General features: G+C 39.1%; 1 protein-coding gene across 1 annotated transcript in view; it reads right to left on the reverse strand.

The window, feature by feature from the left end:
* ABCG1 (ATP binding cassette subfamily G member 1) overlaps positions 1-12,163 on the reverse strand; it is a 51,333-nt gene that overhangs the window by 28,976 nt on the left and 10,194 nt on the right. Inside the window, exon 3 of the mRNA XM_067289766.1 lies at positions 8,060-8,101. Coding sequence (XP_067145867.1) covers positions 8,060-8,101 — 42 coding nt within the window. The remainder of the gene's footprint in view (positions 1-8,059; positions 8,102-12,163) is intronic.

The raw sequence follows: 12,163 nt of genomic DNA on the forward strand, positions 1-12,163 counted from the left end.
CTTCATTCTAGCTCTAAACTAATGACAGATAGCATCTATGACCCAGAACATAAAAATAAAGAAAAACCTGAAGAGTGCGTGTAAACAAACCCTAGATTACCTCCAGTTCTTGCATTTGACTTAGAACAACTGTGTTTTTATCACTCTTCTTGAATATTTACACTAATGAAGTCACCCAAATTAAAATACTTTTCATTGTCAGCAAACTAAATATAAAATCCTCTAAACGCCACTGAACTAATTATCATCTTCTCGAGCATGTCAATGCTTAATATGTTACAAACAAAACCCAACTGCACAGTGCACTGGTGCTTCTGGAATGAAAATGAGTTAGAATAAGCAGCTTTTAGGAGACTGATTTCTGCGTTTTCTGCAATTCGAAACTGCAGAAGTTGGCAGCCTTGTGGGGACAAACATCTATTGACCTACCATAAACTACTAAATTTCCATCTGTTTTAAACAGCTCCAGATGACCTACATTTTATGTTATGGATTAGCTGAAGCTTATAAAGTAATTTGCACAAAGCTTGACTCTTGCTGCTAACCATATACCCTAAGTAATTAAATATTTTATCAGTAATATATTCCATGTAAAGATGAGAGTTTTCAAGAGGAATTTTTTTTTGGCATTTCACATGTGAAATAGAAATAATCATTTGACAAACACACTTAGATTGTAATATAAATATCATCAAACTGATTACCTTTTCTGTAGCATACTAATTAATTCTAATGTACACATTAAAATTATTTGAAGCTAAAAAACCAACAGGCTAATGAACTTTAATTCCCAATTTCAGGACATGTGAAATGAGGCATCAAATTCGTTAGTCATTTTGGAAAGCCTATTTTTCTAAATTATCTACAAAATGATTGGTAAGTCATTTTGGCAAGTCAGAAAGCAAGAACTCATTTCACAAAAGCATGATTTCCATTTCAAGTTTCCATTTTCTTTTTATTCTGCAGCAGAGAAAAAACTCAATCTTGAATTTTGGTGAAGGATCTTTCGTTTACTTGTTTTTTTTTCAAACCAATAGCATGTCACTCCAGAAGCCAGTGGTCTGGAGCGGTTGTAGAGTGAGTGACAGTGGTCTCACACACTGATACAGAGGTTAACCAAGTCTAAGTCCTTGAGTCAGATTAAGAACTCCAACTTGAGTCTCTTAAATTTCTCAATGCCCTGGTCAGCAGAGGGACTGGATTTTCTATCTTTCTCTTCCTAACTAGAAAGCCCTGGACTTGACAAATGTAGTCAGAAAAAACTATAAGTACCAACATGTTTCTACCCTGATGCATTACAATTTTCCAACAAAAAGAGGATAGTGAAAATTTCCAGATGAACTTTCATTATAGGCTTATCAGAAGACCCTCTGTGTCAACAGTCCTTTTACTCATACTTTATATTGGCCAACTCCCCAGTAACACCCATAACTTCTTTTGATTCTTTTTGTCCTTCTTTACAACCCAGCTATTCAATTGTTCAATGAAAAGGAAAGGGGTAAGCTACAGACAAACTTAGGTTGGGTGTTGGCTGACCCAACTGCTCTATTAGAACAGGGAAAATTTGATAGTGAAAGCAGATGCTTCCTCCACAAACCAGAAGCCTATCAAAAGAAATCAGTTATGTTAACAGCCTGGAGGCTGATGCTCATTACTAGAAAGACAGGCTCACATAAACAGTGTTGGTCTTCTCACACCCTTCTAATTGGATGTCCCTGTAGACCATATTCCAAAATACATTTGTTTTTCCAAAGTCAAGAGAACACATTTCCATTTTTTTCTGACCAACTAAAGTGACAATGCCATTTCAGAAAAATGCTGTGAATACATTACCAGAAAATGAAGTTTGACTTGTCTCTTGAGGTTTCTTTATTCTCTTATTGTATGACTTTTATATGACTTTTTAAATCTATATTTAATATACTTTCTTCTATGATTTATTTATCCATACTAACACCTGTATACATAGAAGAAAAGAAGGCGATAGAGTCCAGGCTCGTTACATGGTTTTCCTTACAAATATTATCACTTTAAATTAAACAATGAAAAGATATAGTTAAAACAATATCCATGTCACTTGCAACCACAGGCTTTGATCCTAAAAAACACATGCTCTCACCGGACTGGATTCTCAGCTCCTATAAAGCAACAGAGCTCCACCAAAATCAGTAAAGCAGCATGGGTTTATCCTGGTTCAGTAGCTGACACGAGGCTGAGGAATTAAAAGCTGAGATGACAATCTAGACACACAGCAATTTTCCAAGATTCATAGAAGGCAGAAACCTTCCATGTAATAAATACAGATAGATAAGGAACTGAAAATCTCAGGGTGGGATTTATCTTAACCAGTGGCAAACATCTAGAATGCAAACATTGCATCTGAGTTATTCATCCTAGTAAATGTGGAGAAAGAGACACTTGTTAGGCTTATATAGGATAAGATGAATCACAGCCTATACTCCCCTGACTCTGTCAGTGAAATCTCCTTTGTCTATACAGAAAGCCTAGGTTGTTGCCTAACTTGGACAGACTCCTGCATGGCAGAAGTCTACATTTACTCAGATGAATCTGACTGACAATGTTTCTCTCATGGCTATGAGGTACCTAAGGCAAAATGTGGTCCACTGTCTTTAAGGTATAACTACACAAGTAATACATTCTTTAAAAATATCTAATATACCTAAGTACAATTTAAAATCCCATTGTGAGATGAGCAACTTCACTGCACACAGCGACCTAGCTATTGCAGTTTACCTGGCTACAGACATTGCTTATATAGACGTTGTATTTGGTGCCATACTAGAGATGCACAAGTTCAAAGTTTTCATGGCAAATTTTTCTAACTGTATGTGACAAAACAAGGGAAAGTAATGTAACCTCTGTGCAAATGGAAAAATAAGCAAGCCTCTAATACTGTTAGACTTAATTTCAATGCTAGCTAAATGTTTCTGATCATTATGTGTAAGTGGTGAATACACTACCTGTGTTTTTTTTTCTTTTTGCCAATAAGTGAGATTCCATTATGCTGACAGAATAGGGGTTGCAACAATTTGGGTAATGGCACAAGTACAGAACATTGTTCTGTCATCAGATCACAACATTTTGAAAATATTACTACTTTTTAAATTTCTGTATGTGCATGTTAAAACTGAGTCACCACTCCGCTTCCAATGAAAACCTGAGTGAAACCCAACACAGTACTTTTAAGTTCTATTTGCCTCTAACAGATAAGTTTCCACTTACATATTTGTAATATTTGTAAAAGTTCTTCTGGATTTTCACAATTATTTTTGTTACCACAGTAACTTCTGCATGCCTTGGTCAGATTCATGGTCCCATGATCTTAGTCAACTGACATCAAATACGTAAGATTAAGACCTTGGAGCAGTGATAGAATCTGCTAGACTCTATTCTTCTCTCACACACTCTCCATTTATTTGCTGATTATAAATTGTCCCTACAGAATGAAAGGGTCTGCTAAAGAATCTTCTCCTGTGGTGATCCAAAGCACTGATATAAGACTCTTATAGGTGAAGAAAGTAAAGGTCACATTAGGATTAGTTTCACATAGGGAGATAAGTTCAAAATGTAACCAAACCTACAGTTTGGCTTTGCCCACAAAAATCCCACATCTATTACCTTAAAAGAATTCTTGGGGAAACTGCACAAGACATGCTGTTCTAAGGAGACGCTGGCTGAACCTGAACCACAAAGTCATTTGGAACCAATATCACAGAATCTGTCATGAGTCCCAGCATATATAGACCCTGAGAACGGGACCTGTAATTTGTGCAGCAAAGAGCACCAGCTACAGTACCTGAACCATCTGGCCATTTGGCCATTTTCTGCAATAAGGCAAAGCAACTGCTGGATGACAGAGTCCTTGTTCAGGCAAAGGAATGGTTCTGGCAATTGGGAAGAATTCCTGGCTCCTTCCTATTCCCTCTCCCTCCAGCCCATCTGGACTGTGGCCCCAAGTCCCTGCTAAAGGCTCCTGGTGCCTGGAAGAAAGTAGCATGGGCAATATGAAACCCACAGATTCTCTCTTGAGGGACTGATCCATTGACTTCTAGCAGAGCTGTTCTGCCTCTGAACTACCAGCCCAGAGACAGCAAAGATAAGGGTCCCCCATGGGGGTCATCCAGGATTCAGTGGTTCAGAAGGCAGAAGTCTTTTTAAAGGCAATGCATAAGGAGAAGATGCAACTGCCTTTGGGGAGGTTTACATTTGTCACTCTTACAAAGCTGCAAAGAAAATGGTGTAGGTGGACGGGTGAAGATTGCTCTTCTGAAAGGCTTCTTCCTGAAATTGGTGCCTACGCTCTAATACTGACTAAGCAGCAGGGCTTTGCTTCTGATCTAATTAGATACTGATACGCGATTCAAAAGGAGAGGTTAATCTTGACTCGATCTTCAATCTCCTCTCCCTGTGTACAGTTGTAAACACACTGAAAGCATCTGGACTCTCTTCTTCCTGTGTGCTTCGGTATCAGCACCTGCACAGAACGGCTACAGATATGGATAATGAGGGGAGCTGGAAAAGAAGGGAGGAGGGACACACAGACAATCTTTTAAAATGCACTGGTTAATTCACACAAACCATGGGGTATATTATTGCCCATGTGGGTAGCACAAAAGACAATGACAGCCACATGGCTCTCACCATCCCTATCCCATTCCCTTCATAACTATGAAGAAGAGATCACGGAGGACTCCTGCTTGTACCTCTCAGCTTTGCCAAGTGTCTGGGATACGCAGTGTGGATCTTCTGAAGCCCAACCACCACCAGACAACATCTTCATCAGCCCTTTCCCTTCCCCACATTTGAGATGCTCGGAGATGGCGAATGCAGCCGCACAGGAGTGCAGGCACCCATTCTGTGCACAGAGCTATTTCTGGAAAGTGCCTTCATTTGCAGACTTCAGGTGCTCACCCAGGCACTATCAGCTCTGTCACCCACCCTCTCTAGTGCAGTCAAGGGACATTTCCAGCCCCCAGGAAAATCAGCTAGAAAAATCTCTATTAGATTCTCATTCTCTGCACTTCTCTGTCAGTGCCTTTTGCAAATCGAAGTGCACGTTCCCATCGGTTAATGTTAAACCATAGTATTTTCCATCTGTACCCCAAGATACAGCTCCTGCCAGTTCTCTGTCACTGGCAAATCATCACTTAAACAAAGAGAAGGAGAACACAATTATCTAGGATGTAAGCATGCTCTCCTTTACACCCAGCAGGAAAGCGAGGTGCAATCACGCTCAGATTAATACAAAAGGAATTCAGAAAACAATGTTGGCAGTTGTAAACAGAGAGGCAAAGCTGTCCAGACATGTATGAATTGGACCCACCATTGATACACACAAGGGCTACAACCCATTCTCCCTTATAACTTCTCAAGAAAACAGGAACAAACAAAATGCAAGCAATCTGATTACAAGAGAAATTACTGAGAGCAGAAAATTACTCAACTTACGTAACGCAATAAGCTCCTGCTGAAAAGCATCAGCAAAATGTCTTTTCTTTATACCATTCTTTACACCAATATCATTCAGGCAGATAAAAAAGCTCCCATTTTTTGCAGTTATTCTTCCTGCTATTTTAGCTTATTATGCTGTTAATCCAGTAGCAACAGACTTGAAGCACTTCTAAGCAACCAATAGTCTTTTCCTTTTCATTAAAAAAAAATCAGGTTACAACTTCTTTTCTTTCCTATAATTATATCACATTGTCACTATAAAGGAGGAGGAATATACACTTCTATAAAAATATTACCTTCAAAATATTTGTTATAGATATATATATAGCCAGATTTTGTACATAAATAAATATACCTGTGTAGATGGGTGTATGTGCATATATATAAAAACAGAACTAATAAGAATGTATACATACACTCTCACATTTACATGCATTCATACAGATATGTTGGATGTATCTAGATATATTTATACATGATATAGAATATTAATGTATTTTATACATATAAAAATAAAGATAATATGCTCACAGAACAATAAAAGGAAAATTTAGAAGTTTTGGTAAGAAGCCAGTACATTACTCTTTTCACTCTGAAATGGAGGGCCTGTCTGATGCGCTGATACATGCCTATGTGACATGTTGTTTGTAGGTATATTTCCACCACCATATAAATATGCATCGCTCTGCTTCATTTGTAATACTTATCATCCGGACAGGAGTTGGAACCCAAGTCAGGACAAGTTTGGTTAGGTTAAATCGGTGGGTGATAGGAGGGAGGGCAAAAGAGATGGACTTTGCTTTATCACCACCATGGTAGTCAAAACTGTAGCCTGGCCCTAACACTGTATTGCTTGACACTCAACAGATAACGCTTCAACATTTAGCATAAAAAACATTAGCTTCTGTATTTTTAGAATGCATTTTAAGCATTATACTATATTTACGAGTGAAGAAAAGTGTCTTTTAGATAGTAGGCCATATTCTTCCCTGAGCAAGCTTTATTAATTTCAGTGAATTTATATCAGGGATGAATTGGTCCAAAATGTTCTAACATAAGATGAAACTCCTGGCTGACTATCAAGCAGCCTATTCTTTGGGTAAACTCTCTCCATTAAGCCATTGCTGTGATTTCAAGATTCGTTTGGCTCTGTATTTTTAAAGGAGTACAGTATGAATGCCTGAGCTGAGTCACAGGTTGTCTCCCAAATTAGTTTTATTTACTGCAGGATGTACACCACTTTTTTCCCTAATTCACTTTGCTCAGGGAAGTTTATTTCCACTGTTTAACACCTGTCAATAAGAACCAAACACAGAGTGTTACAATGCTTCAGCCATGTCCTATATGGAAAGGCCTGATTTATTCTATTTTTAATTTTTTTTTTATAATGTATATGCAGAGTATTTAGAGTACATGGGATTCAGGAGACTAATACTCATGCTTCTGTGTGGAAGATAAAGAATAAGTATGGGAAGTGGTATTACGCATATTAATGGAGTTTCATCTTTCTTTTAGTGACCCCAGGTGTTACACTATTACTGGACAAGACACAAACACTCTCTCAGAACACACCATCTTACCGTGATCCCAGAGTTCAGGGATTTGTGACTACTTCAGGTAACATATTTCTCCTTGATGTTTTTACATCAACATTTACATCAATTATGGAGGGTGTGCAAAACTTATCACAGGATGTTTAGGGGAAGGTCCAAAGGTGTGGAAAGGGACAGGTGAAGGACTGAAGAAGAACAAGCACGGAAAAATAAGAGAGAAAAGGGGATTAAAGGGGCCAGATGCATGTAAACAGGTGGCTGGTCAATATACATATATGACTGAGCCCTGCGCTTGACCACTGCAGTCTATTCTATGTTCTTATTAAATCCTAGTTCTAATTATCTCCTGTGTGAGCTCACTCTGTGTACATGAACACTAGCAAATACCAAGGGGGATTAGTTGGTGAGTAGAAGAGGTCTGAGTGCCGGCCACCAGAGTGAGCGGCCACAAACCTGAGGGGCTCCTAAGTCCAGGTGCCAGCAACTGGAGGAGACAAGCACCTGGCAGACTAAGCATCTAAAACTAACTACTGGAGAGACCTGCTTTGTGTGCATGTACAACCCACCAGCAGGCTGCGATCCCAAGCAGCCAGAGGGGAGGAACTGCAGCGAGTGATCCTCACTGCTCACATTTGCACGAGTGCCACTTGTGTTTATGTGGGTGCTGGTAAAGGCACTGCTGTGTTTGTGCTGGTCCGTAAGGCTGGCTGTGTGTGTTGCATGCTTGTATGTATGCCTGTGTGTATGCACCTATAGGGAATACATGCTGAACCTGGTTGCTAGCTGGACCTGTAAACACAAAACCGCAGCTGCCATCTATCTCTGGGCCTGGGGCAGGAGGAATCCCCCAAGGCCTGAAGCCCACTGGACTCAGTTACCACTAATGGTATTGTTTTAAAATCCCCACAATTAGAAATTCCTGCAAACTTCTCGTGAACAACTCACAGTTCTGACTAAAAAAGAGCTGAAATCTGACCCAACTGTTTTTTGGAAAGGTCTCCAATCTGCTGTCTGCATGCTTAATATCTACTTACTGTCAATTTGTTCCTCGGGGGCAAATTCTCCTTCAAATAATCCTGCAAGATTCAAGATCAAAAGCCAAACCCCGATGAATAACCTTTCCTAGCCAGCTTTGCATAGCTGCACCCCTCCGCACCTTTCCTTGCCTTTCTGATGCTCAGACTGCTCCAGTGGCAGCACGTGACATTCACCTGCCTGGCACAAGGAGGAGGTGCTCAATCCCAGGCAGCCACCTGCAGCTTTCAACTTTATGAGACTCAAATAGTATTTCAGATAGTCAGGCCTTGATATTCATTTTCAGAAATATTCAGTAAGTGCTAGCTGAAGTCAGTGGCATTTTGACCCAGATAAAATAACTGCCTATTCTCCAACAGCAAAGTATTTACCTTCAATCCCTTCTTTTAATTGGGTATTCGTTTACCAATTCTAGTCCTGTTATGCTTGTGCTACTAAAGTGTTTAATTTCCCAAGCACTTGAGGTAATGACTGGATTATGATTAACAAAATACACCAGCCATGTTGTCTCTGTGCAGCTTCATCCACTTGAGTGGTTCCAGAAGCACATAGCAGATGAGACTATGGGCAGAGTTTAATTTCAGTGCTTAATGACAATATTGAAACTTTCAGACCTTTTTTTTCCATTTTCACATTAGCTAACTGCATCACTCCATGTGAAATTCCTGTCTTCTCTCGTCCAGCATAAAAGCCTACTCTTTGAAGAGCAGGAGACAGAGCAGAGGTCTCATTTGTTTAGAAGCCTGACCATTGCGTGATTCCATCTTCTCCTCTCTATGTAGCAGATGTACTCCAATTATAAACAACATTTGTTATTATTCTAAACACGCAAAGCAGGAAGAAGTATGATTCTTACACAAAAGATGTAGGTTGTAGATACTAGATGAGAGGCAGATGGTAAATTACCTTGTAAAGCCAAGGTCTCTGCCATTTATTTTTCTTTGGAACAGATATGTAACGAATAATGAACAAACAAATAAGTGGTTAACTCAGTTTGACTCTTATGTAATTCCACATACTTCTTTCCATTAAGAATTTGGACTACTTCATCGCTATACTCTCTGAAGAGAATCAAGAGTCTTCAGAGTACATTTGTTTCTCCCACTACAATCAACAAAGTCTAAATGAACTGTAAATGAAAATACAAACCTAACAGTGACAAAAAATTCCAGTCTGGAAATGTAATTAAAAACGTTTCCAATGCTTGAGTCTTGACTCAAGACATATTGCAATATAAGACTTCAGCCACACCATTCTCTACATGGAATTATTTTGTCCTCATTTTACAGATACTTACATAGCACTAGTCTTTTAGCACTTTTAGCACTGTATTTTCTACGACCTCTTACATAGTCTATCAAATACTCATCCTAAAATCTTCTTTGCTAGGAGAGAAAGGATCCAAAGGCCAAATTAAACTTAACCATCTGCCCTAAAGCACATAATTCACAAGGGACTCATTTTCAAACATTTGTATCACCAATAGGATATTCCAACAAGCCTCCTGACAATTAAGTTCAGGAACAAATGAAATATATAAAAACAATTAAATGTAGAAAGCTATGGAGATTTAAATAATTACTGAAAATAATCGGAGTTTCTTGCCCTTCCATGTGTGTGTTGTGACCTTTTCCATCACATTTAAACTGTTGTTTTGGGGATGAACAAGTTAAAGAATTGGTTGAAAAGTGCAATAGTTCTTTCATTCCATAGTTTTTCCAAAGTGATCAGGAGGGATTTGGGAACTCTTAGTCCTTCCATTTACTAATCGGCATAGGCTTTGATATCAAGAGAAAGATAATGATGTTACTGCCTGATACAGCTTGCCCCTCGGCCTGATGAGGAGGTCTCTTCCAGTACTAGATATTAAAGTTGCTCTTGTAAGTTAATTTTATCCTAGAGGACCGATTTTCCCATTTAGTACAATCTAAGCAAGGGCTGGTGTTTTTGCCACCCCCACTAACTATGGTGTTAAAGGGAAACAGCTTACTTCTAGGTTCAAAGCCTGGAAGCCTGCACAGGAGGCAGGCAATCGGAGCTGCTAACATATCATCTTCTTATTGTCCTGATGCTTTTGGGATATCTTTTGGAAGTAATACCTAAAAAAAAAAAAGTGTCATTTTTTCCTCTTACATCAATGTTACTACAATCATGGGTATGTTTCAATAAGGTCCCTTATTAAAGCTCTTACAGAAATGAATCTGGCATGAAGAAAGATGGAAAGTTCTCATATAAACAAGTAAGCAGATAAAGCAGAAACAAAGAGCAGGAGTCAGTGGTCAATGAATGGAGCAAAGTTACCCTGCAGTTTCAAGGGATCTGTATTGGGCTATGCATTGCTCACCTTACTCCTACATGATTTAAGAAAGAGGCAAACAGTGAGGTGACAGCAGGAACAGTAAAAGCCTGCTTTGCTTCAGAAAATCAGGAAACAATTTTAAGAAAGAAATGTTTAAGAATTTTAAAAAGAAATGCATCAAGAGCTATTAAACACAAGATACTACATCTGGCTCTGGAAACCCCTGAGCAAGTTGGAAGCCAGGTAAATATTACTATATGTCTGCCTGTTCTTACATGCCTTCCCAAGCATCTAGCTTTGCCTACTGTCAGAGAAGAGACACTAGGCTAGGTGGACCTTCTCTGAATTTGTGCAGCAGCTAACTGACCTAAACTCCCAAGTTATTTCTGTCAAAAATTCAGTCTTTTATGTTAGATATATTTCCTTAAGTATCTCAAGAGTGTGCTACCCACAGAGGTTTTGGGGATAAGGCATGGCCTTTTTTGGCTAATGCATTTAAGGTTTGCCTCAAGGGCATTTTGAGACTGAACACTCACCCTTCATTTTGCAATGCTTTCACTTTTAATCCAAATCAGTTCATTCCTGTGTGCTAAACTATCATGTGGATTTTGCTGGGATTCTCCATGAATTTTGTTTGGAATAATTCTTGAGATGTCAATTTTCAGAGCAAACTCAAACATTGTTTTCTAATAGAGGAAAAAGTATCCTTTGGTTTTATGGGCGCAGTGGCAAATTATAACGCAGTTGGGTTTACCCAGTCAGGGTCTGTTACTTTTGAGTAGTGCCATGTTCTCTGAAGCCTGTCTTCCCAAAGCCAGTCAGTTTACCTAGAAGAACAATGCTACAGGGAAGTGTAAAGAAATTAATTTCTTAGATAATACAGCTGAACTCTGCGATCTCAAATTCCCTGAGAACAAAAGCCCTGCCATAGTAAGCATGTAATTTTAGACCCCATGGGCTTCCAGAAGGCATATTTCAAGATGACATTTAAATACACAAGCAAAAATGGACTCTAAAAGCATTCTTACTCTTGGGCTAGCTTCTATTCTTGGTTGCTTTGGCGATTTCTCTTCCCTTTTATTGAGATTAAGAATCCTGATCAACCATCATTAGGATGAAGTCTTGCAAATACAAAATGACTCCGACTTAAACTTCTTTCAGACTTTAGACACACCCTTCAGACTCTGGACTAAGTTCTACTCTGAAATACCATCACATGAAAAAGTAAACCCATATGCCAATCAGTGGTTTGTTGTGCCATTACCCACACAGCATAGCTGCACGCCACCTCTTAAGGTAAGATGATGCACATAGTCTCTACCACCTCAACATCTCGTGCAAGAGATGAGTACAGACAAGCAGAGGAGAGCAAAGCATTTCATCAGATCCCATTCAGTGTACAGAAAGCTGTAGAGGGAGTTGCCAGAGTGAGCTACAGCCAGCCCCCAACACATGCTGACCATGAAGTGGAAACAGTGGAGAATGTACCTCAGGCTCCCAACGACTCATCATCCTCACCGCCATCGCCACTTCTCTGGCATATAAGTTCTGAAATACTTTAGCTGGTCTCTAAAACTTCCTTCCTTGGCCATGAATTTTCACAACAACAGCTATAAAATTTATTGCATGAAAATATTGGCTAGAATGTAAAACAGCCAGGTCATAGTCATGCTTCATTTTAACATACAATATCACAAAGAGAAGAAAGAAGGAAAATATATTCTACTCACACCAGGACTCCGGGACCAAGACTCACTGAGTCAAACTCACATATTTCTAAAAAAAAGCACCACCTAACCAAAAA

This window comes from Apteryx mantelli, chromosome 1 (assembly GCF_036417845.1).
Source record: "Apteryx mantelli isolate bAptMan1 chromosome 1, bAptMan1.hap1, whole genome shotgun sequence".
NCBI classification, from domain to species: domain Eukaryota; kingdom Metazoa; phylum Chordata; class Aves; order Apterygiformes; family Apterygidae; genus Apteryx; species Apteryx mantelli.